At 40.2% G+C, this 25590-nt stretch overlaps 3 protein-coding genes across 4 annotated transcripts; 2 read left to right on the forward strand and 1 right to left on the reverse strand.

Moving 5' to 3' along the window:
• Positions 1-504: 504 nt before the first annotated feature.
• On the forward strand, positions 505-10710 carry LOC149101379 (gamma-aminobutyric acid receptor subunit alpha-6-like). Its single transcript, XM_089276135.1, has 8 exons — positions 505-2476; positions 3577-3662; positions 4439-4506; positions 5174-5394; positions 6681-6763; positions 7149-7277; positions 8291-8646; positions 9439-10710. The coding sequence occupies exons 1-8, from the start codon at positions 2427-2429 to the stop codon at positions 9736-9738; spliced, it is 1293 nt and encodes a 430-aa protein (XP_089132261.1). The 5' UTR covers positions 505-2426; the 3' UTR covers positions 9739-10710.
• A 569-nt stretch (positions 10711-11279) lies between these two features.
• Positions 11280-14970, forward strand: LOC110046063 (uncharacterized). The gene is made up of 2 exons (XM_020751735.2): positions 11280-12651; positions 14388-14970. The coding sequence occupies exons 1-2, from the start codon at positions 12298-12300 to the stop codon at positions 14433-14435; spliced, it is 402 nt and encodes a 133-aa protein (XP_020607394.1). The 5' UTR covers positions 11280-12297; the 3' UTR covers positions 14436-14970.
• Positions 14971-16608: 1638 nt separating this feature from the next.
• LOC110046298 (uncharacterized) lies at positions 16609-23315 on the reverse strand. Of its 2 annotated transcripts, none has more exons than XM_020752005.2 (3): positions 23074-23315; positions 21935-22114; positions 16609-19605 (listed from the first exon to the last, which is right to left on the reverse strand). In XM_020752005.2, exons 2-3 carry the CDS (start codon positions 22069-22071, stop codon positions 17973-17975), a joined length of 1770 nt encoding a protein of 589 aa, XP_020607664.1. In that variant the 5' UTR covers positions 22072-22114; positions 23074-23315; the 3' UTR covers positions 16609-17972. The 2 variants fall into 2 exon arrangements, with proteins under 2 accessions (XP_020607664.1, XP_020607657.1); XM_020751998.2 differs by lacking the exon at positions 23074-23315 and adding an exon at positions 22222-22531.
• Between the last annotated feature and the right edge of the window lie 2275 nt (positions 23316-25590).

Here is a 25590-nt window from a genome sequence, read left to right on the forward strand (position 1 = left end):
TATGAAATCGGGTAGATGATTGCGTGACGTTACCAGAGACACGCACTACGACGACTGTCTTGCGGGGAATCGAATTACAACACAAACCGAGCCCGCGGCTATTTTCGCTGTAATTATTACTAAAGCAGTGGTTTTACTTACCTTGATGCGAACCAGAGGAGTAATTTTAAAACCACAAATTGCTTGCTGTTCTGATCATGACAGTTGTATACAAAGGCAAACGATTTAGAGATCAATCCATCCTGGATATAAAAACACACTTTAAGCCAACTGAAACCTTTCAATACACTCATTTCTCCTCTAGCCACCCACCGGGTGTCAAAAAGGGATTCGTGAAGGGTGAAGCTCTAAGACTCTTACGAACTAACTCTTCAAGAGCAACATTTGAAGAGAACATTTGCAAATTCAAATCACGTCTCCTTGCTAGAGATTATCCAAAAAATCTGATCGAAACACTCCTTTCAGATATTAAATTCACAGAAAGGGAATCGACGCTAAGACAAAAACATGAAAGCCGGAAAGAACTCTTGCCTTTTGTAACACAATATCAACCATCAGTGCCCAACCTCAAAAATGTTTTAATGGAAAAATGGCACTTGATACAAAATCAGCCTTCTCTACGGCAAATTTTCAAAGAGCCACCACTAATATCGTATAAAAGAGGTAAATCCCTAAAAGACATACTCGTAAGAGCAAAACTATAAAGGGGTCATATATTACATGGTACAAAAGTTTCCATTGTTAGAAGTTGTGCAGGCCTGTCACTCCTTGCTAATTCCTACTAGGCTTCGAACCGGGCTTCAATTACAATAGTTTTTGACGAACGTCTGGCCTAGCGCTATCATTACCTGGTAATAAGTCACTGAAATCATGGAAAGGGCCCAATTTTTTTTTTTTGTTTATGTTGCAGTCGCGCTAATTATCCATTTTTATAAGCTGTGGGCAAATGTTTCGCAGTCGAGTTAAATTTCACAAGGGATGTTAAACGTTGACTGTAGAGGAAAATTGTCGAAGAAGAGAATCAGTAACAACGCTTCAACGCAAACTAGAAAAAAGAGTAGTTTTATCACGGATCATGTTAGACAGGGCAACAACAGATAATTCCTGGCGAAATTTGCACAAATTTCCCAGGCCTGCACAACTTCTAACAATGGAAACTTTTGTACCATGTAATATATGAACCCTTTATAGTTTTGCTCTTACAAAAATCGAACAAATTTCTTGACGTGCTTAATATCTATCATGATAAAACCGTCATTACGTTACACGTGAAAACTACATCAAGTTGCAAGATTAAACTTATTTACATGTAGAGCTTTAAAAAGAAATATAGCACAGTATGAAAAATGTTGAAAATTTGCCAGAAACAACATTAATCCTAATATTACGTACTCTCATTACTAGACGAGCACCATGTAAATTTCGCTTCTCAGTGGGTGTCTATGCACATGATTTTGTTAATGGCTTCTTTTGAACCTTCTTCTTTCGCCCGTCATGATTGATTCTTTTGGCCAGATTAAGGAAAAATTTCAAGCATTGTCAATGCAACAGGCTAGTTAGGAAAACGCTTGTCGCAATTAAATCTCTCACATTTAAAAGCCGAAGAGAGAAGTAGAGAATTCAAAGAGAAAAACAACTAAATAGATGCTAGTGAATCTCGGAATCAACTCTCCTAAGGTTAGAAAAAGATCTTAGAAACATCGGTCTTGGACAAGATTATAATCACTTTTTTCCCTTTTCCAGAGTTTTTTCATTAGTCATTTTTCCTGAAGATCAGACACAGTGCCTCGTCTATAATAGCTTTGAAACACACCTGAAAAAAGCTGGTTGCACTGTATGAAAAATTACATTGTAACCCTACATAGCTTTCAGAAGCTAACTAAAAAACTTTGAGGTTTCTTTAGCCTCAAGGCTCCAATTAAAGGTTACTTTGCCCACCGTTTTGTTTAATCGACCTCTAATGTTTATCATACTTCTCGTGTAATTGATGTCAGTGTGGGTCAATAGAGATTATTGTATTATTGTATTAAAATTAACTCTAAATAGCTTTTAGGGGCTAACTCGAAATCCTTGGGGTTCAAATAGCCTCTATGCTCCAATTAACATTTACCTTCCTTATTATTTTGTTAAATCAACCTGCAATGGGTATAATACTTTTCATGTAATTAGTGTAAGTATGGGTCAATTGAGGTTATTGTTTTATTGTATTCTTTTGTGTTGACGCCTAATTTAAATCTACAGTCAAATAGATTGTACACGAAATTAAGTTCCTACAGTCATCCAGTCAGTCAGGGCAGTCACCAAGTTGGATTCAAGGAATTCAGTGAGGCATTTTAAAGCGGTATTGATTCACGGTTTAAGAATTACAGTAGCTAGTTTAGTGCTGTGTTAATACTCCTTGTTCACCATCTCCAGCTGAGCACAGAATGAAGGTTTTAGGCCTGAATTCTTTTGGGATCTGCTTGTCGCTTGCCAGGTGAGTCATTGTTTGGTAATAGGTGCATATGCCAGTTTACATGAACTAGAGTTCGTTGTTTTTATTTCGGAGTTACGTTTCGTTTCGCTCATTTGCTTTTGTTGTCGCTACATGGAGGTGTTTTCAACTGAGTGTCCAGGGTGAGCTGGAGTGGCCTTGGTTTTGCTTTCATTTTCTGCTATCAGTAATCTTTTTTTTTTCTTTTTTTTTTAAATAATAACCGCACTACACTTTCAACCAGATGATTGAATGCAAACCAAAACCGATTAATGATTTCATCATGTGAGTTTTCCTGAACCTGTTAGCTCAAGTTTTCTTTCTTCAGTTGTGTGTTTCTTTGTTTGTTTTGTTTTTGACCTTTTTCGTGGTTTTCGGGTTTTAAGGTAGTCAATTAAAAAACTCGTCGATATATAAATGTTACAGCTGCTTTTTTTTTAATACAAAAAAACGGAAGGTAAAGTGGATTAAGTCGTTCAAGGTCAGCGACGCGGGATGCCAAATTACACTGCTGCTGACTGTTTCACTGGCAACGTCTAAACGGCACCTTTTTGTTCCGCCTGCTCTTAAATTGTTGCGTACAACACTGCACGCAGCATCGTGCGCGATGCTTCATTCTAGGAATCACTTTTCTTACTTTAGCAGATTACACCACAAACGTCAAATAGGCCTCACCATCGACAACATCGCGCATAAAACACGGCACAACGATCACCCATTTCCCACTCTCTGTATTCGTTGTCCAACACAAACACGAAATCCTGATGCATGTGTTATTTTTAAGATTTCTTCATCGAGAGTAAACGTGCCTAATAACATTTTTATTGTTATTTATATTTCTCTTGACTACCTTAAGGCATAACTGACATCATAACTCGCTTTATGCACCACAAATAACGATTTAATCCCTCTCGCCTCTCACCGAGCAGAAAGAAGATAATCTCCGTCTAGCTCGTTGGTATAGTCTTAACAACTATGCGTGAGAATCTGCCTGAAGGTGTCTCTTTATACACAAAATTTACGAATAAGTCATTTGTTGAGGTTGCGAAGAAATGGCAGCTAACACTTCCTAACAAGTTTTTGTTTTTCTTTCATATCCCCAGCTTTGTTAGAGCAATAGGCTCCAGCTCATTAAAGAACACGCTAGTTGCTGATTATGATGAAACGTTAAGCCCTGGATTCTATGGAGGTAATGTAACTCTAACGTCAATGCGGACTGACAGACATCGCGGTTAAGGACGTTCGCGCTAATTGTCACTGCGCATCCTTACTGCGCAAGCAAATTCACATGCCGCGCGTCGTACATCGAGCGCACGCTATAGGGTAGATGGCCATTGCTATAGCTTTGCCTGGATATAACGATCTTGGAAGTTCGGTGAACCCTATTTTTCTTTCGATGGATCATTTTCTCTACCGATTTTCTACGTTTAGCGAAAAAATGAAGAAAATCTACCATTAGAAGTCGGAATTTTTTGCAAAATGCACCATCGAATTCCGTTCTTTTTAGCTTTTCGTTTATCTGTGCGGTGGTTTCAAATGCCTCTTGAAGGGTTAGGTTTTCTGAAAACGTTGGCAACATTTGGAATCATTTACGCAACAGACCCACTTCTGCAGAATATGACTAAGATCGCTTACCTTCGTTTTACTTCTGTAGACCATGCTGAATTACGTGCGCTAATTTTTCAAAATTAGGGTAGTTTCCACACACTCTATCTCTGAAACGAAGTCGGTGCCCCTCAATTTGTTTTGCATGTATGACACAAGTAACTCACTATCTGACTGCAGTAAAAATCTAAAAAAATCTATTGCATGTCACTGCAAAATTTTCGCGCGAACGTCCTTAATTGACCTTACAGAAACACATTTCGATTTGAACTAAACATGAATTTTGTTATGATATGGGCATAAAATTGGCCAAAAAAAACAAGTGGTTAATGGAGACTTGTTCGCCACATCTTTTTTCAGACTCACCTGTGGAAGTGTTGGTTCAGCTCCTTGTGGAATCATTTGGAAATATTCACGAGGCCGACATGGTAAGAGCGCCACAACTGTTGTTAATTTAATTTTAATGTATGCAATATCAAAACAGGAACACCCCCTGCCCTGTCATGTATGCAAATACAGCAAAACGTCCCTGACCTGAATTCTAAAGCTAAGCGCATTTTTAAGGGTATTATGATTTTTTTCAAACGTGGTCAATGCTTGTTCATTGCAAAACATGTCGACGTCAATAAAATTAGCAGAAAATCCTCGTTCACATGAACTGAACTAGTGAAACTAAATCAAGTTTTTGATTTTGCTAATTTGTCGCTTACGCTTTGCAGTCATATTGAGAAGACAAAATTCCAGCCACCTTGCTACCTTATTTAATCAAACACGTTTTTTCCTGGTTTAGTTGTGGGGTGTGCACGGTATGAGCAACTAATTTTTAACCTTGTTTAGTTAAACCACATTAAAATATGTTTAATTTATCGGTGTGAACGGGGTTTAAGGTTAAGTAATGCCATAATTTACTTCATGCAATGCTGAGATAGAGGCCTTCTTAAACTTTCGTGAAACACCGATGTCTTCACATTCAACGTTGCAATGCCACAATTGGACTGTTTCAGCAACATTTGGTTCAACCAATTCTAAAACAAGGTGCTACACTATTCTAATCGAATTAAGCTTTCTTGACAATAAAAATCATACTATTCTTAGGAATTCCAGGTCTTCTCGTACTTTATCCAAAGCTGGACGGATAATAGACTGGCAGGGAAATTAAATCGAAGCATTACCCTTAAAGGGGGTGATATCGACCTCGTATGGACCCCTGACGCATACTGTTACAACGCTCGTGCGACAAATCTAATGTTACCGAACTTGGAAACGCATAGCAAAGTCTCTATCAGTCCTGAAGGTGATCTTGTCTACAGCAGGGGGTAAGCATCAGTTGTCTTAAACATAGTTAATAGCGGGAGTGGTTAAGAAGTCCGGTAAGCATCAAAGAAACAAACAAACAGGCTGATATTTATGTTGGAAGGTCCTGGACCCTGCACATCTTTTGTTTTATGCTCATAGGCCATGCATGAATTACATAATCACATTGCTTCTATACATATATTGGTGGGTTGTATAAGCACACATAACCACCTTTTGTATTATGCCAGGTTTTGTGCAGGGTCAACCCCCAAAATAGCCAACAAACACCTACAACAAGACCAAAGTCAAGTTTCAACATCCCTCTATTAACTATCCGTCTATTAACTATGCTTTAAAAAATACGAAAAAGTTTAAAACTACAACTGACTTTCAATGTGAAGCAACGACCTTTTGCACGCGTAACAAGTGAAATCGGAATGTTTCTATGGTTACTGCCATATCGTTCCTCAAAAATATGTTTCCAGACCTAACGAGCGACTGTCGAGAGTTCCGTTGCATGATCGATTTTGATTGGTTTTAAAAACAATGAAAATGAGCGGAAGTGAGACCACCCCCGATTCGATTGAGCGACGTGTTTTACCGCTAGGCATGTGCAATTCAACCGCATGTCCAATGTTTTCGGACTTCCAATGTGAACTTTACGGGATCGCCATTTTTCCGACCGCTGGTCACGAGAAACGAAGACTTTGGGTACGAGGTTAGGTTTATGGGCACACCCATTTTGACGTGCAAGTCCTTCCGACTCGCGCTGTCGGTCTAGTAGTTATACTCATAATCGTGGAAAAATATCCTTGGGACACTTATGTAATGTAACAAATTATCTGTGTTTTACAACTGAAGTTTGAAAAAGCGCTGCTATCCTTTTAAAAACGTGTTGCTGTTCCCCTCCCCGCCCAATACAACGTTGAAAATCAGGTGAAATTGCAGGTTCAACATTGTATGGGGGGTGGGGGGTAGGGGATGAGGTTAGACAGGTGAAGTTGTATTCGTGTCTGGCGTGTGCGCAAAAGCGCCAAAAGTGCAAATTTGTCCCAAGACATTTGTTCATGATTGCAGTTTTCTCTATGCAACATGCATGCATACGTAAAGATTCTGTTCGTATGAATAAGTACAGAATTATTTCATATTATGTATTATGATTATGTATATAGTTGTGCTTTCTTAAACTTTAAGCCAGATACACGATTTCACAAGCAAACCTGTTGCTTAAAAAAATCGTGTTTAAATAAAGGATTGCTGCTGCTGTTGTTGTTGTGGTTATGACCTTCAGTGTGTTATCTTTCAGAGTGTCATTCACTGCATCTTGTGTGATGGATCTGCGCAGTTTTCCCCACGACAGTCAAACGTGTCATTTAAAGTTTGGAAGCTGTAAGTATCGAACGATAACATCGATTATTCTGTTCATTACGCTGGGGGAGGGGTATTCTACTAAGTTTCATAAGGGGAGCTCACCACATTTTCATGTGCTGCCTGATAAATGGAATGATACAGTCATAAGGTGCGTCTGTTGGAAATGTTTTAAAAAGACCCTTTAAAATGACTAAATGACAGATTTCCCTACACTTTAATATACCACAACTTGAGAAATCCCTCGCCTTTTGTATTTCTGAATCTTCAAAAAGATACCCCTTTCGGGCGAAGCCTCCCCGCGTAGGTCATTATAGGGAGTGCCCCTTCCCCCAAGGTTTATTACCACGATTCAACCACACATACATAACCCCATATCATTCTACTCTCTTTCTTTCAATTCCAGATGCCTATGATGATAGTGACGTCATCTTTAAGTGGAAAAATGCCGACGTGCATGTCATTCGTGATAACATGGCGCAGTTTCAATTCATGGGCGCAAGCTTTACTTCCAACCAAGACAGTTACCTGAATGGTAAGAATAAGCACTTATTCAAATTACTAACGTTCGAATCCATCTCTTGCGTTTAAGCTGTTATTAAAGACTGCGTACTTGGCACAACATGTTATATAAATCAGTTTCAGTTTGATTATGCGTGCACTATAATTTGCTAATTTAAAAAGGCATTTTGTTCTGTGTTAACATTACAAAGCAAATAAAATTAAACCATGTACATTACAGTGGTTTTCATTTGAGTGTCGAAAAGTAATTGGTTTTTTATCACTATGCTACACGATTGGCTTAAAAACTTCGCGCCACTTTTTCATCCAATCAGAGGTAAGACTCAAAACTAATCGTAACTCGTTCGCCTCATTTTCCCGCGCTTTGCTTCAGCGACATGTATTTTCTTCGAATGTTGATTGGTTCACTGGATTGTCTGTATATTTTTGCGATTGGCTAGGGTGATTACTTTGGTTTTAGTCTTACGACACTCAGTTGAAAGCTGCTCTCTTTCTCGTGCGCACTAAAAAATATAGTAAGCGCGATTTAACTTTCCATATGTGAGAACATCAAGCAACAAAAGGGCTTCTCAAGCCATGGAATCAATTCAAGTGCAATGCCCATTTATAGTTATCCGAACAAGAAGATTTTTCCTTCCGCTGGTAGAGCGGCAATCTGCTGTGCGGGAGGTCGAGGGTTCGGGCCCCAGACTGGACCAACACTCAGGGTCTTAAAATAACTGAAGAGAATATGCTGCTTTTGTAATTACATCTGCAAATAATTAGACGTTAAAGTCTTCTCGAATAAGGACTATAAACCGTAGGCCCCGTCTCCTGCATTTTCAGTGTTACATGGTTAGCAGGGGACGTTTAGGAACCCACACACTTATCGGAAAGAGTTGGCACGTAGTTCCCGCTGTTGTGGTCTGGTCTTGTCTCGCGGGTTGGTACTTTACATGGGGTAAACCTCATTGCACCTTTCCCCCTTCGACAGAATTCTCCAAGAAAATTACTATGACTGTCATCTTCATTTTGTTCTCTTCTTAGTAAACTTTACCACCATAACAGTCTCCTATACCTTCAAACGTCGCCTGGGCTACTACCTATTACAGGTTTTCGTTCCTGACATCCTGATTGTCCTGATTAGCTGGATTGTGTTCTGGATGAGCCCAGATAGCGCCGGTGACCGGTTAACGATAGGAATCACCACCATTCTCACCATCATGTACCTGTCTGGAGCCATTAACGCCTCCATGCCGCCGGTCAGCTATGCTAAGGCTTTAGACTGGTACCTGTTGGTCTCGTTTGGATTCATATTCTTCTCTGTCATTGAGAGTCTAGTAGTGTTTTTGCTGTCTTCACGGCCACTTGGAAAAGATTGCAATTACAACAAAGATGAAATGGTGAGTAAATTGCTCTAGTGTTGTTAGTAACCAGTGCCCCGTCCTTGTAAGAGTATCAATGCATGATGCCGAAAGAGAAGGCATCGCAATGGCCACGAATTGGTCCAAATAATTTGTGTCCAGTTAGATCTGTGTTGAGGGTACATTCGTGCCATCGAAGAACTTTACAAAATTTACAAACTACATTTTATTACTTGATACGTTTCTTTCATTTAGCATTATAGCCAGCTTGTAGCCTAGAAAACATAATCGTAGCATGGATGACGGGGTCTCTGTTGTTATTATTTGTCAGCGTCCCAGGAGCTCAGTCACAGCATCTTGGGTAAATTTTATCCACGTACAAAACTACCTTTCAGTGGAAGGGAAACTGAAAATAGTAGCACTAAGATAGAAAAACACCAAAGAGCTAATATTAAACAATAAAGGAACAAGGATAGTTGAGGATGGTGAAGATTAACACGGATTACAAACGCAAACTTGAAACATTTAGGCTAAACCTTTCAAGATGTGCATACTGTGACGTCGCTCCTTTAACTTCTACTTGCTGGTGGTTTGTTTCGCTTGGTACAAACACGTTTCTCCCGCAAGTTAATCCGGTTATTATTTTACGATACCGATGGCTAAACCTTTCAAGATGTGCATACTGTGACGTCGCTCCTTTAACTTCTACTTGCTGGTGGTTCGTTTCGCTTGGTACAAACACGTTTCTCCCGCAAGTTAATCCGGTTATTATTTTACGATACCGATGGCTGACAACCACACTCTGACTATGGGTACTCTTGTTTCCTGCAGATTCGCCACTCGATTAAATCCAAACTGCTTCCATGTGTTAAGTATCGAAAACGAAAGGCTAGAATAGCAAAACATAAAGTCCCGGATGAAGACCAGGTTACTGAGATGAACATCATGGTAAAAGACAAGTCATTACCCATGTCATTAGAAGACATAGTCACCATGGAGGATAAAGTACGCATTGAAGAAGGCATGCGCAGAAGCAAGATAACTGCTGTACGAATTGACCAGATATCTCGAGTTTTGTTTCCGTTATCTTTTGCGAGTTATACTTTCGGTTATTGGCTCACGTATTCGTAAAGCAGAATGTAAGTGCTTTCCCGGCATCAGGCAAGAATACAGCCATAGTTAGAGCAAGAGGTTTCTAAATGCGCGAAAGTGAGGTGCGTTTCAGTAGAAAAATAAGTATCAACCGACAGCGAAATATCGTTTGCGTGATGTTATTGAACTCACCGTTTTATCGTCGCTGTTGCTAGGCAACATAAGACTTATCACGCTATTGCACCGTGACGCGTGATAATGTTCGTTGTATAGGTAGTACATATCCAATATATAGGTAAATGACGGCTACGAACCGGTAAAATTGTAATTAAAGTGCCGCTTTAGGGTACATCATGTCGACCTTTGGTCGACTCATGCAGTGCACACAAGATGTGTCAGGTTGATTGTTGGGCCATTTATCAGGTTTCAATTTAAAACTTGGCCATTTGTCACTTTGTCAGGTTAAGTTTCAGTCTTCTGTCAATTGTCAGTCAGTATTTTAAGGTTTGGGAAACTTAAACTTTCAGGTTTGTTTGTTTTTGTTTGCCTGAATGAGGCGGTATACGTTTTCTTATCCCATGTACAACCCTCGTAAATATTTGTTACTCGACCTGGTCTATCGTTTCAGGCTGATTTCATTTATTTAGAAGTTTTTCAGGTGACAAACTAAAATACTTTGGAATCCCTTTAACCTGACAACCAATTGGACCACCAACCGGTGATATTAAAGGAACCTTACGTGACCAAGAATAGTCTTTGTTCGGTTCAATATCCATTTCCTTTAAGATATTAAATCAATATTTAGTGCTCGTTTATGTGTAACAGCCAGTATCAATGGATCCGCTTCCACTCCTGTCACAGTTTTTCGGTTTTCAGTGACCAATACAGTTAAACTAGCTAATAAAATACACCAGACGTCGCAGAAGCAACGGCCATGTGGGGAGCGCAAACTGTAGGATTATCTCGAAGGAATCAAAATAAAAAATATATAAAGTATTGAATACAAGAAAACGCGAACACTGAATGTTGGATCCATGGAGCAAAGTTATCTGATTTGAAACTTTATAATGCCCCCTCTACCCAAAAATGATCCCAAAGGGCCTCCAGAGACTAGACACTTAGTCGTCATTAACTGATTGTTATCAGCGACTAATTGTGTCCGATCAGAGCATCCCGCACATTGGAGGGTTCCTTATCGATGTTTAAGTCAGGTCAGTGAGGCCATGGGAACTAACTACCGCTACGCATGCTCAAAACACAGTACGCATGCTCAAATCACTTTCCACTGACTATGCAGTTTCGATAGTTGTCGACAACTAAACCAATGATTCCCCCAAAATTTAAAAAACAGTTTTTCCTTTCGAAAATGGAAACTGCTTAGTTGTCGATAACTGAAAAAAATAATGTTTAGCTGCTGACAACTCATCCCGCACACTACGTTTTTTAATTATCGTGAACATTTAGTTGTCGAGATTAACAAGTAGTTGTCGACAACGAAATTTTAACGGCCGTGGAGGCCCTAAAAAGCATTACAAAAGCCGAAGTTTTTCCCCTTTTAATTTTGTCAAGAAAATTGCAAAATGAAAAGCCATAAATCTATTTTCTGTGTCTACCTCATGTTTTTTCTTTTTTTTCTTTTTTTTTATTGGCGAAACGGAGTAGTTTCCTAAATGTATAATATTTTGAACAAATATTCTTTGACAGAATTCCTTTATGAATCTGTCAGCATTTTTCCGATTTTATTAATTAATTGACAGTGACAGAGAGAGCTTGTATTAATGGACTAACAAATCATGGAAGATCACAATTTAATGGCAAACTTTGAGAGCTATTTATTATGACAACACAAAAATACCTTGAATAAGGTGACATATCATATTACAGTTTCGTCTTTAAGTGTTTCAAGATTTTTTTCATCTCGCTCTCCGTCTTGTCCATTTGGTCTGTCTTCTAGAACGTTTGTGTGCTTTTCATAAAATATGACCAATTCAAAACAATGAGATGACGTCATTAAAAAGTTGGCTTTTCCGGCTTTAATACTTTTGTGCAGAATGTCTGACGTGAAATGCCATGCGAACCCCAAGTTGTCAATCAAAGTCCGGTTAGCTAAACAGCCAATCTTGAGTTGATGTAAACGGAAAAATTAAAAAACTTCCCCAGCCAAAAAGAGAAAAACCGATACTGATTTTATGTTAAATTGTAGGTTGTTAAAGTTTGCTTTCCGCTGGTAATTCTAATGCCTTGTGTTTACTCTAAAACCTGAATGTACTTTGAGTCTTTTGTTCAGTCTCCTTATCGCATATTTTGTAACCTGTCCTTTATTGAAGCGAATTTTAATTAAGGTGCAGTAAATACAGCTTTACGCTTCAGTCATTGAATGTCTCCATCTTATTCAAATGCAATTAAATGCGAAGGAAATTAGATTTCAAGTGATGACAGCGAAACAGGCAATAGCTGCTCTAGCGGTAGAGTTCGCCGTCGTCTTGTAAGATCGATGCAAGTGACCGTAAAGATGTGGCTGGTCTAACTGAAGTTCACAAGGAAAATACAATATCAAAATTTATTAATATCAAGACAATCAGATAAGGAGCCACTAAAATGCAGCACATGGCAGTCTTAGCCTCTTTTATTTGCCTCTTTCTATCGCGCGTCGACGATATCAGTGCAAGTTGCCCCAATAGATGGTCTCTAAATACCAATCGAACAATGGACAGGAGGATGTGGCGTCATGCCTTCAAGGTTATTCAGGGTGTTCTCTCGCCTTATCAGTGTGCAGATGCCTGTTTGAGGGATGCGAGGTGCAAGTCGTTCAATGATAAACGAAAACAAGACAAAAACGATGTTAACGAATGCGAGCTGAACGATGTCAAGTGGGAAGATACCAAGCCCGGGGAGGTGGGCAGAGAACCAGGGTCGGACCTATACGATGTTGACTTTGAACGCCTTCACGAGGTAAGCTTGTTGTACAAGGAGGTTCTAGCTTTTGAGTCTTTGGATAAATCCCTAAATTGTGGCCATTCAAATGAAAGCTATTGAGCAATACTTTAACGTGACACTGTTAATCAGATGTTGTCTAAGCTAAGGTGTCTGGTAGTAACTTTTTAGTCTTTGGATAAATCCCCGGACAATTTGAATGAAAGCTATTGAGCAGTACTTTCATGTGGTATTCTTTATTATCCTGTACAAGGTGGTTCCATCTTTAAGTCTTAGGATGAAGCCCTAGTACGAGATCGTAAAACGAAAGCCGATTCAGTGAACAGTAGTACGTACGTAATTTCATGTGGTACTGTTTATTATGCTGTACAAGGCGAATTTAACTTTTAAGTCTGAGGATGGACTCCTTGCATTGTGTGCGACCATTCAAATGTCGCCGTTACCTAGTCGACCTACTTAACTATAGATTACTAGACTGGCATCGTGCAGCAATTTACTACTAATTTATAAACAGCAGAGCTAGGCAAGTCAATATTATAGCCTGGTTGTCTGGGTTTCAAGGCTTTTTGCTTCTGATTAAGACAATAATTCGTCTTACCAACTTCAACTTGATGGTGAGTGCAAACTGAGTACCTCTTACGCACTGCAAAAATGTCTTCTAGAGACTAATCTCCGTGATATTAGTTTATAGACTGTTTATTTTCCGATCTTTGAGACAGTGTCTTCGAAATTCGAAGTCTACAGAAAAAAAGTCGAGTGCGCGTGCGCCCCAAGTGAAGATGACACTGTACGGCTGCTAAGAGACCTGACGCATGCCGAGAGCAGCAAACTATACGGGCAAGATAGCCTTCGCGGTGTAGGTGTTGTGTTTTCTTTTTGGGTTGGTACGTTGTCACGACAGCTTAGTTGGAACTTTTTTCTAACTGTCACACTTCCGCGATAGCCTTAATTTAAGATAATTCAAAAATATTTCTTGAATTGTTTGTCATGTTTACCAGCCGTTTTTTTCAGAATATTACCTGGCATGGATTGCCAGTATCTGGCCAAAATACATGAAAAGAAGAACACCAGTTTTATTAACCCAGAAATATCGCAGATACGCCGTTCAATGCAGTGGGATAACGTTCAGAATTGCAGATTTTTCACGATATTTCGCGAAATCAAAACCGACTAAATTGACGTCGATTTAGGTTGATCTAAGGTCGATTTACAGTTGATTTACGGTTGATTCACTGACGGTTGATTTACGGTTGATTTACGGTTGATTTACGGTTGATTTTCGGTCGATTTAATTGATTTTCAGCCTTAATAAAATTAAATCAGTGAGGTTTTATGAGTATAATGTCGAAGGCCTTCAAGGATCCTGTTTAATTCTCGGTACGGTTTCAAATTAATGAAAACAAATAATCTGAAGTTAATTCTTACCTGGGCATTAACAGCTCATAATCCGGCACAGGTTAAACACGTTTAATTTAAGACTTTCTGTTCAATTTTTGTATTACTTTTGCAATTGTGTTCATTATTGCCATTGATATTGTTATTTTTCCCTATTTATATTCTGTTGCACGCTATGTTCACTTCAAACTGAAGATGGCAGAAATATCTGCCGAAACATGTTTGTTAAACTTAATACTGTCTTGTTTTTCTTTAAATTTAAATCCGGGAAACGCAGTCTCGACTATATGAGCCTATCATAGCAAGCGTTATACCTTGGCAGGCTCTGAAGATTGATTTTTGATATGCTTATTTTGCAGATTCTTTTGTACTCAGGTGATTCATGTGACCATCAGGATTTAAGTTAGTTGCGTTAGTCCGGAATGAAGTTTTAATGTACATTTTGTGGCCTAAATAAACGTCTCTGCTTGACTTCAATGGTAACAGACCAGATACCACGGACTCTCTTATTCACGAACCATGAGCGATAATGTACGATGGAATCCCGATTTTTCGAACCTCTGAGGGAAACGAAAATTGGCTCGAAAAATCAGATATTTCGAGAAATCGGAGGCAAAATTTCAGTGTTCGACTGAAGAGAGGTAAACGACTTTATTTTTTGGTTCGATCGAGTTATCGGAAGGTTCGTACAAATGAGGGTTCGAGAAATCGGGATTCTACTGTATGTTAGAAATCCCATGACAAAATGCAACATTACTGACTATTAACAAGAATACTCCAGTCGTCGCGTGTGTTGTCTTTCGTAAGTAGTATTGATGTAAATAGCTTATATTATTATTTTCTTGTATATTTCCAGTGAAATATAATTTTTTTCTTTGTATTGTGTTAAACGAACTGTAACTTTGTTGTGTTGTTTCTGAATAAAAAGTGTAAAAAGCTTTACTCGGGCTCCATACCGCAATATTAGGTCGTACTTGACAAGAACGCTTATTGAACACGACAAAAACAAATAAAATAAATCAGGATGTTTTATTACAAGAGTTACGCTTGAATATTTACTATTCAAGTTGGTTCGCCGAGTATCCTCTTTATCCAATTGCTTGTTGTTTGCCTCATCTTCAAAGTTCTGTTTGCGACGATTCTTGATTTTTTCAACATCTGAGGCTTGTCAGTAGTCAGTAGCCTGTTTTTGTCATTATTTTCGTAGTTTGAACTCGTGCATGGCTCATTTGTTATCGCGTGAGAACGAGCATGAACTTGGCTTTCGTGGACCGTCCCGTTCCGAAAACAATCGACATCTTTGTATGTGAGATAAACGTATAAGGCGTGATTCTTTCCAAAGCTTTCTTCCGACAAAACACCGCATTTTGTATTTTACATTGCTCGCGATGTGTGAGCACACAGTAAAGAATTAAAGCAATCGTATCCTCAGTTCCCACGCTCTACGCTAGGAACGCCTGGGACCATGATCCCCCCCCCCCCCCCCTTATTTTGGGTAAAAAGAAGAAGAAATCACAGAAGGAAGAAAAGCCGGCAGGGTAAGCAAAACAACCTCTTCCCCCCCCCCCCCCCCCCTCCCTTAGCTTAAGGTCCGGATCCGCCACTGAAAACCTGTCTTCTTGTTTTAATACTTTCCGAACTTTGCTCAAGTATCAGATCCTTTAAGCTTTTAACAGTCTATTCGATGTAGAAGGGTTCCCATTCCCGCCCCCATTGGCTGTTTATCTCACATGCTTATCTCGCGCGTGAACAACAGTCAGTTACTGCAGTATTACTTAGTCAATTTTACCAAGGATCTCAGACACATCTCCATCGGGGACTGAAAAAAGGCATACATCGGGCACAATAACAAATTTCATCCCTTACTTATGTACTCTTAGGTAGCAGAATCGATTGGATTGTAACATTTGCAAGACAGTTCCTCCTAGGTGCATCCCGTCAAAGGCAATTGTCCCGGACTATGTAACACTTCCCTCACGCTCTCTGGGACGGTAAATATGAAATCGGGTAGATGATTGCGTGACGTTACCAGAGATACGCACTACGACGACTGTCTCGCGGGGAATCGAAACACAACACAAACCGAAGACAAATGTAAAGGAAAATTATCTGGAAACGACTGTCCGATTCTTTCTCAGCGTTTGCGGTGGGTAAATAAATACCTTACGATGAGGAGGTTTCAAAGCTGTCGCATACTTCATGCTAGTGCTCTGCTAGAGACAGTGTCACAAACGTGCTCATCTTGTAAACACACTTCAGATCAGCAAACATTGCATTATTCACTTCCTGAATAAGCTAATGTTATGCTCTTTCCCAGAGTTCTTGTCATTTTAAAGATATTACTTCATTTGGACTTCCCTCACGCGTGGAGAATGACGACAATTAGGTCGCCATTTTGAAAAACACCACGCTGAAATGGTAAATAGCAACAACTCTCCACAACATTTATAAACATAGGAGGAAGTTGATGTCTTGGTTTAGAAGTATGAAAGGGATACGGGCACATTTAAGTTTTTTTTAACATTACCATATATTCTCAAACTTGATGGTATTAAGGATGATGAAAATTTTCAACTAAACTGTAAGGAATTTCACCTGATTTTCTTTCAAATGCTCAGAACTTGCACTAAATATCAGTTAAGGGAAATAATTGAGTTTACGATAAACACAAGCGTCAGAAGAAACACAACATTTAGAATTGCCTCTGAACTTACTAGTTACAACTTTGGACACGAAATGAGTGTCACGTTTGCCCTTCCGGTTATGGTTGTTGCTGCGGTTGTGAACCTTAAATTTATATCACCGTATTGATAATATGATAAAACAATTCTTGTAAACGTGAGTTTTTTTTAAAAATAAACTCCTTATGGGCCTTCCGAAACCAAAAAGAATTTGATAATTTGCCCAATTTTTTTCTGCAGCTCAAAGTCTAACTGCGGTTTCTCGACTCTCTCTCTCGCACAGTTGAGCGCAGTTTGCGCTCCACAAAAGTCGCTTGAACGTGAAGATAATACCACACTTTAGTAGCCTGCAAACAAGTTTTAAATTATTTAAAAATAATAAGATGCAAATATTTTAGAAGGTGGCCTCAACGATGAGACCATTTAAAAATAATGCTACTAATTCGTCGGGCGACAGAATGAAGTCGATATCCTTTATATTCACGATATTTACGCGAAGTTCAACTGGCTTTCCAAACCAACCGAACTGAGCGTGCAAGGCGATAGGTTTCGGGCTTTGTTAACGTGTAAAAATAAAGGAATATGCAAAATAGTCCACGCCGCCGTGCGATCTTTTAGCTTGTAGCTTTAGTATCAATACCGCTAAATGCCGCTTAAAGATGATTTCCAGTCCGTACTGCGTACTCTCGAGAGTTTGTTTAAGATTTTGCTTTGATTCATGTAAGACATCACAAACTGTTACATTTCGCCACTAGTTACATGAAGTTGATTCAAAGTTTCAGGTCAACCGCCAACATGGTTGTGAAGTTCTCTCTGATACCACTTGGTGAAACAACTTCGAAGCTGTAAAAATCAAAGAAACTGTTGGAAAAAGAATTTAAAATGCCTCAAAGATAAGGGGAGGGGTTCGTAACCAATAACATCGACTGGAATTCCATCGTGTTAGACTTACAAACATTGGGGTGCTGAGACTGCGCAGTACGGACTGGAAATCATCCTCAAATGAGGCCCGTGGTTACGTAACTTTGCAGTGGTGTTTTTGTAGAGTGCAGTGGCAAACAGATTAAGGAAAAAACGCTAATGACCGATATTAAAGAAATACGTTGAAACTGTTATAACAGTGGTGTTCTATCCCGTAATATGGAATTCTTCGAGATTCTAACTTAACGAAAAAACGTTAATACGGGGCTTTTTTGGAGGGTTTTATAACCTAAAATCGGGATTAGGCCGACAAGGGGGTTGCACGCTATGTCAAACATTGCGTTATTTGATATTGCTAACAACTTTTTCAAGCCCGATCAACTGCACAAAAGATTTGTCATCACCGTTTGGGATAAATGCACCCTCTCCTTGCATCACAGCTGAATCGGTCGACCTAGGCACCTTGCTCTTGAAGCTAGAGTCTTGTTCTTTAATCCTCTTCTTGGGAGGAAAAGGCACAGCGAAAGGGCTTGAAGATCTCGCCGGCGGAGCTCTTTCAGGTTTAAACTCGTTATCCTCGCTGTCCGGTTTCGAAATTACAGATTGGTCTCTGATCTTCTCCATTTCTAAACGCCTTTTTTCCCGTAGCTTGTTAACAGCGTCTTCCTGAGTTTTTATGAGTTCCTTTAGTCTTTGAATCCTTGCTTCCTGTGGAGATAGTCCTGTCTTCTTTTCAACGGTGGATGTCGATGGCTTTGCTTCAGACGGAGTGCTTGTAGGGAAATTCCTGCTACTTGTGGACAAACTGTCAGGACTTCCCAGTGTAGCACTCGCAACAGTCGGACTCTTGGCCAACACTGTGGTATCGACCACAGTGTTAGGTACCACAGTGGTAGCCACCAGTGGTTTCTGTGAGCCTGACGACTCTGAGACAGAAAGACGCACTGGGGGAGATATTGCGGTCGGGGAGAGTACAGCTGTTCTACCTGGGTGAGGTGCAATGGGCACTTGTCCACTCGAAACATTTGCAACCTTGTTTACAAAACTGACCTGATTTGTCGCAAGGGAAGAGCCTATCGATGACGAGATTGGAATTAAAATCTTTCCACCAGCCTGTACGATTTGCGGCGGAAGGGGTTTACCACCATCGGTTAACGACAGAAATACGACAGATTTTCCGTCTGGGCCGAGCAAATTAATCGCCTTCGGCAAAGGCTCGCCTGGTTTAAGGTTCAACACGATAGACGTAGTGGTGCCAGGCTGCTTCATTGCAATCTGTCTGGGTATATGTGCCCCTTGTTTAACTGGACTACTACAAGTCAAACTGGTTTGGGATACCAGAGACGGTGATTGGCTGTTGACGGTAGTCGGAGTTGTCAAAGGAGGTGGGGGTGGTTGTTTCGAGACGCTGTCCACTAATTTGACGAGCTGAAGAACACCTGAAGACTGTTGTCCTTGAGGATCCGGAGCATGCGCGCTTGCCTTTCTTTCATGGGGTTCTGACGTCAGCGTACCTTCTGATCTCAAGGTCTCACTGGGTGTCTTAACTATTAACGTGCTGGTGCCGACGCTATTAGATGGCGGACTTAACCTGTTCTGAAGTGCACTCGTTGGAATTCCAGTCGAAAGATTTGCTTTCACCGCAGGAGTACCGAGTGAGTTTCGATCTTTGATGAGAGCACTTGGATTAAGAGACACCGCCTTCCCAAGATTGATGATTTGCGGTGAGCTTGCCTTAGAAGTCACCGATATCCCCATGGATTCCTCGCCATTTTGCTGGTTGCCATTCGTTGCAAGGGAATATACAGCAGAGATTAAAGGGAGTCCCCCATCGTCATCAGCGATAAGACTGTCGTCTATGAGAGGTGCTTTACAAACTGACCCAGCTGCAGTTGCACCTGATTGGTTGTAATTAGTTTGACCATTTATTGACACGTCACCATTGCTAGTTGCCTTGGTAACCATCCCCTGTGGCCTACAATGAGAAAAGGTGTTCAATTAGCACTGACTGTTTTCCCCAAAGCTTACTTGTGCAGTCCAAACTGGAATTTAAAGTTGTTAAAAGATTCTAGTAGACTAGCAGTATGACTGTTGGTGGGAGGGACGGTATTTTTCCGAGTGTCATCATAGCTCGGGATACACCAAGAACGAGTATGGGATAGCAGAACGAAAATTTGGAATTTTGTCCCTGCCCGAAAACGGTGTCAGTGGTCTCTCATTTCTCTGTTTTCTCCAGTTTACACTAAAACTAAAGGAGCGTGTTTGAAAAGTTTTTCATGACCTCTTTCTTATCGCTTATAGTGTGGATCGGGCCTGGAGCAGGTGGAGGTACTCAAATTAAAGTCTGTAATGTAGATTTCGTGACATTACGTGACAGTCACGAAATAATTTAATGGTGCTCAAGGCAGACTCATGGGATTATGTCAGATACTTAGTGACCTGGCGACTTAAAATGCCACTATCCCACTTTGCACTAGTGCGCCTCGCTGGGCACAATCACTTCGTATTCATCGCGCGGGAGGTCAATAATATTAACTTGTTTACTCGTTAAGGTTATTAACGTGATGTTACCTTGGAGTTTATGCAATACTTTTTTCATCGGTAACATCATGTAACATTCTTTTTTTCAGCCTCGAGTGCAAAGGTTGTTCACATGCCTTTTGTCACAGAGAACTTTGAGCCCTCTCAATGTGAGAATTGTTACAAGAACAAGCACACAACTTTCAGATTTGAGACGTTAATTTACAAATTTCAACATTGATGGTCGATATCGCATTGACAAAGTCGATATAGTCGAATTTTCTTTGCCTGTTTCCTGGCAACAAAGTAAATAGGTTGTTGTATTAAAATTTCCCGGTTGTTTAATGCTTGAATGTATATAAATATATTTGTAGTTCTTGATAGAAATAACCGCTATGTAATTGGTACTTCTGGTAGACGGTAAAATTTCCAATGGGTGTTTGACGTTTACACAAAACACTGCTAAGTCTTTCCTTTGTGGCCGAGAGTTTGTTTAAGCTGATGCCGAAAATATTTCACTCATCATCATTCGATGACACAAAATGACCGGAAGATCGGGCAAAATATAACTTTGTAAAATGTTACCATATCACAAATGACGAATTCTACAAGGAAAAAATAGCTCAAGGAAACGTTTATTTCAATATCACGCTTCCTTGTCCCTTTTTCTTTGTTTTTTTTTTTTTTTTTTCTTCCGTCTTCGGTGTTTTCATCCGCGGTAAACTGGTATTTTGAAACTCATTTTGTTCGCCGCAAAAAAAAAAAAATCACTTAGCCTATCGTGACGTCATACGTTTAAAATCACCTGACATAACAATGGATGGATATTGCATCAATTGACTTCAGCCTGACTGATTCGAGACGACTTTATCAAGTTTGAAACCCGTGAAGTACGCTAGCACAGAATGCTGGCACGAAAGCAAGTTGGTTTAAACGGAGGCAGCGTTGAAAATTATTTCCAATGGAAGTTAATTTTGGGGGGAATTGTTAAAAAGCACTCAACCGTGGTTAAATAATGAAGGAGAATGATACGAACGCAAAGGAAACGATAGCTGAAGAGGTTAACACATTTCGACTCCTTCGGTAAACGAAGTTTAAATCTCTCGAGGTACGCATGTTCGGGTATCATCATATTATGGGATGCACCGGATACAGCGTCGAAATGAAGTGTTTGCTCGCGCTCGTTTGAAAAAAAAATGCACCCTTGTTTTGCGAGTTTTTTTTAAGTCTGGAATGCTAGCGATTTGAATATCAACACATTCAGACAGCCCCGCAAAACGTAGCTTTAAATAAAGCCTGTCTGTTCGTCATGTAAATTATAATAAGGTGGGGATTTAAATCTCTTCGGCAACTAAATGTTTATTTACATTCTTTCGACGCGCCTCAGCTGAAATGCTGGTTTTGAAATGAGTTTCGTTTTCTTCTTAATAAAAGCTCGCTTATTACTACAGCGTAGTTCGGCGTTCAAAACATACCACGCTAAACTTGAGGGCAATTCTGACCACGGTGTCATGAAATATACCTAATTTTAGCACTGTGACGAATAACCCGTTGAAACACAGACTTTTTATAGGGTTAGCATGGAAATTCTTACTTGAGATAGAATTACAGAAACCAGTCATTAATTTAAGCCGATCTCGCAAATGTACTCCGAAAAACGTTTTGAAGATACTTACCAACTTTGAAAAGAAAAAGGCGAGTTTTTACAAACGCGAGCTGCAGGCAACTGTTCAAGATCACTGTACGAAGTGAAATGAATATTTTGGCCAGCGTGGTTTTCCTACCTTGAATGCCCATTCGCCACGGCTATATTTTCTTCTCTTGCCTTCGCAGTCAAATCTTCATTCAAAGATCTTAAAGAGATTATCACAGGAGTCTTCTTCGCTGCTGCAAACTTCGCAGATGAGTTTTCAATCTCCATTGATTGGGCGACAAACGTGCTCCCCAGATCAACACAAATTTACCTACGAAAATAAAGCACCGAAAATCAATACTGCTTTTTCCTCATAACACAGCAAGGTATCCTCTCTTCGTTTTGAAACGCTGTGTTGGTTTACAACTCGAACTTTACCGTAGAAAAATGCTCGGAAAGCGCAGAAATCAAGTAATTTTCTCCTCAACTGTACGCATGTAGCCAACAACAAGAACACAACGTGATAAACCAGACGGCGAATTTCCCAGAAGCTTTGCTCAATTCCGCGACACTTTAACTCCGAAAAGCCCAGCTTGGTCCAATTATGTCGACAACAAGAAGGCCCATAGGTGTAGCCAATGCAAGTATTATAATTCAAGCTCTTTCTTCTGACTTATTTGAAATCAGGCGATCTGCAATTTGCATTCTGTTCAGCGGCCCTCGTTCTTTCTTTCAATTCATTCGCTCAGCTGTCAATCACGAGACAATAAAAGGTTTCCGGTTGGTTGCACATGACCCGAGCCCGCGCCAGATATTGGTTAAAAGTTATTGACAGCTGTCAATATCAAACCAATCAGTGCGTTTCCTGCTTTTCTATTGTTCTTTAAAGGTTCTTTGTTTATGAAATTTCTAGATGCTGCTGAACCGAATTCGGGGTTCTTTTTCGACCCTTGTAAACACACAATATACACACATATAACTTATATATGCATTTTAGACAGCGAAGAAACGATGGAAGTTTAAATTTCATGCTTCCACCGTGTCAAAGGTAATCTCCAACGTCCAATCCTATGAAACAAGCCCGTCCATAAACATTCTAAGAGTGATACCGCAGTACTTCTTACTATAGCAACCAAGCTTGCGTAGTTTTAATTATACATTGGCAATGTAATATCCGTTTATCTTCGGCTCATCAAGACATTAAAACTTTAGTATGAAAGAAACTTATCTTTCAAATTGGAAAGCTTTCCAATTTTCACTTCTACTTCTTTGGCAATGAAGACTGCTTACCTGAGCAACTCTTGCGAGATCGAATTTGCGTTAGTTGCGATAGAAGGCTTAGAATATGGCTTTTGAATTGATATTACTGAGCGTTCTCACTGCTGATTTTCCTTGTGATAACTGGCAAACGCAACACCCAGGTAACCAAGGCCAGAAAGCTGTCTTGCGGCCAGAATCTTTCGAGCTGGGGGTCAACATAGGACGATGAACAAAGAAGGTTATTTCATCTGTTTGAATAAACTAATTATGACACTACAATACCTAGGGGGAGAGGGAAGAGGTCTCTATGGCACTGACGTAGAAGTTCGATTATCTTGTAGGGGGTTATTGTGTTCACGCAGGAATCCTTTGACCTCCTTTGTATGAGGGTCTCAACGGGGTTAGCCGTCAGCCGTCAAACAGACTAAAATGTAACCGTCAACCGTCAGAAATGACATTTTTATCGTAAACCGTGAAAACGTTTCAAGGCCTTCAAATCTCACTATTTTAGCGGCTCATCACGGACTTCTAGCTCTCTTGTTCCCACATATACTAAGCCTATGGTATTTTCCACTAATTTAATTAGTGCCTAATATAAACTGACTTGACAACTGGCTTCTATCTGCTGACGTATATGGAAATACTTCCGGTTTCAAAACTATTAATGATTTACTGCATTGATAACTTGTTTCTGACTACGCCATATCCGGTCATTTCTTAATCACAAGTTGAGATCATGTCGAGAGTCCTGATCGGCATGAAAGCCACGGGGAGCTTCTATCGCAAAGCAGAAGACAAACCAATCGAGCGATATAAGACGCGAAATCCGTTGGTGAGGACCAAAAGCGCACTGGAGCTTTTAAACAGCATTTTGATCGATTTCCACGGTTTAAAAGATTTGATCTGGGCTATATATTCTGATATTATTAGAGGCCTTAGAGTAAAAATTTTCACTTTAGTTCATCCGCAGTCCAAGACGACCTCCAAAACACAAAGGTTATTACTTAAAAATACAAAAGTTAATATTAACTTCAACTCACAGACGAAATTTCCTCTTGATAAACGTTAACCGTCAAAAGCCCTAACATTTAAGCGTCAACTGTCAAAATCGGAATTTGGGTTCGAGCCCTGGCCGTGGACATTGTGTTGTGTTTTTGGGCTAGACACTTTACTCTCACAGTGCCTCTCTCCACCCAGGTGTATAAATGGGTAGGGGCGAAATGCTGGGGTAACCCTGCGATGCTCTAGCATCCCATCCAGGGGGAGTAGAAATACTCCTTGTCGCTTCATGCTACAGAAACCGGATATGCACGCGCCTGATGGGCCACTTGGCTCGTATACAGACCATACCCCTTTACCTTTTTGCCTCCCGAGACTCTCTTGTATCGACGGATGAAATTTGCTGGGTCGGGGCGCCCTCATAGTATAGTTCACTGGTCTCTTGAAGTAACGAATTACGTTGCAATTCGATATCGCGAACCCGGGATAGCGAAACACCAAAACGATGAATCAGCCTAAAAAAAAAACAAAACAAAAAAAAACAGAAAACTTGTATAACCCAAAACAGACGGTAAAACACAGTTTCCTTTGTCATCTCAAAGCCGGATAGTATAGGCATGTAGCAAGATTCCCAAACGGTCCGGCCTAGTGAGATGTCGCCCACCTTCTTAGTGGGGCCAAAAACACGTGGAACCAAGAGGTCCAATTACCCGAGAAACCACTGACTTTGACTTTTATCCAGAATCACCGGCGATCTATGTGCCCAGCGAAAATTTCTCTTCGTCATGCTATTCCTTCTCGTGTAACCACAGCCTGCGTAGCTTGGCGGTTTTTAAGGAGTTCGAGCGCGCTAAGAAAGCGGCGAAGCCACGATAACGAGCGCCAAAGCCGCCTTAAAAATTACTCAAAACCGTTAAGCTACGCAGGCTAGTGTACATGTAACCATTGTTGCCACGCTCCACGACGTAAAACCCAAATTTAAGGCTGTCTTTTCTTTCTCTGCGGTTTTTCGCCAGGTTTCTCTGGGCGTGCGTCTTCTCTTTCCTTCCGGCGCCCAGGTTAATGCCATCATGGAATGTTGGTTGACATTCATTCTGAGGATCCAACTCCTCCACGCTTTGTAAATAGCCAACTGGTCAACTTCCCGCCAGTCGGGATTTTTTCAAAAAAATTGTGTTCAATTTACAATATTTTTGTCGGCTTATTTCAGTGTCCCCAATTAGCACAGTAGTGCTATAAACCACTTCGACACTTCAATAAAGTAATTTATATTTATATATATTTTTAGCCTGGTTACGAATCTCTTCATTGGATCCTGGGAAACCACATCTGAAACCAAATTGAATATCTTTACGCGCGACTGTTCTATAGGGAAACCCGATCCTCCATTGAGCTGCGAGTCGAGCGCGTAGCGGCTTCGGAAAAGGTATAGCTGGTTTTCACATGACGTCACTAAAATTCGAACTACAAAACTATTGATCTTCCTGAGATTTTACTTAAATGATGTATAAGAGCAGCTGAAAACTAATATTCATACAAATTTTCGCT

Source organism: Orbicella faveolata, unplaced genomic scaffold (assembly GCF_042242905.1).
Source record: "Orbicella faveolata isolate gen_17 unplaced genomic scaffold, um_ofav_v1 contig_4, whole genome shotgun sequence".
In the NCBI taxonomy this organism is placed as follows: domain Eukaryota; kingdom Metazoa; phylum Cnidaria; class Anthozoa; order Scleractinia; family Merulinidae; genus Orbicella; species Orbicella faveolata.

Bases quoted from the DNA above. Each gene is read 5' to 3' on its own strand.
- LOC149101379 (XM_089276135.1), top strand. From the start codon at position 2,427: ATGAAGGTTTTAGGCCTGAATTCTTTTGGGATCTGCTTGTCGCTTGCC. The intron at 6,764-7,148 runs GTAAGTATCGAA...TTTCAATTCCAG, and splicing joins TCATTTAAAGTTTGGAAGCT to ATGCCTATGATGATAGTGAC. The intron at 7,278-8,290 runs GTAAGAATAAGC...TTCTCTTCTTAG, and splicing joins CCAAGACAGTTACCTGAATG to TAAACTTTACCACCATAACA.
- LOC110046063 (XM_020751735.2), top strand. From the start codon at position 12,298: ATGCAGCACATGGCAGTCTTAGCCTCTTTTATTTGCCTCTTTCTATCG. The intron at 12,652-14,387 runs GTAAGCTTGTTG...CTTATTTTGCAG, and splicing joins ACTTTGAACGCCTTCACGAG to ATTCTTTTGTACTCAGGTGA.
- LOC110046298 (XM_020752005.2), bottom strand. From the start codon at position 22,071: ATGGAGATTGAAAACTCATCTGCGAAGTTTGCAGCAGCGAAGAAGACT. The intron at 19,606-21,934 runs GTAGGAAAACCA...TTCTCATTGTAG, and splicing joins GTGGCGAATGGGCATTCAAG to GCCACAGGGGATGGTTACCA.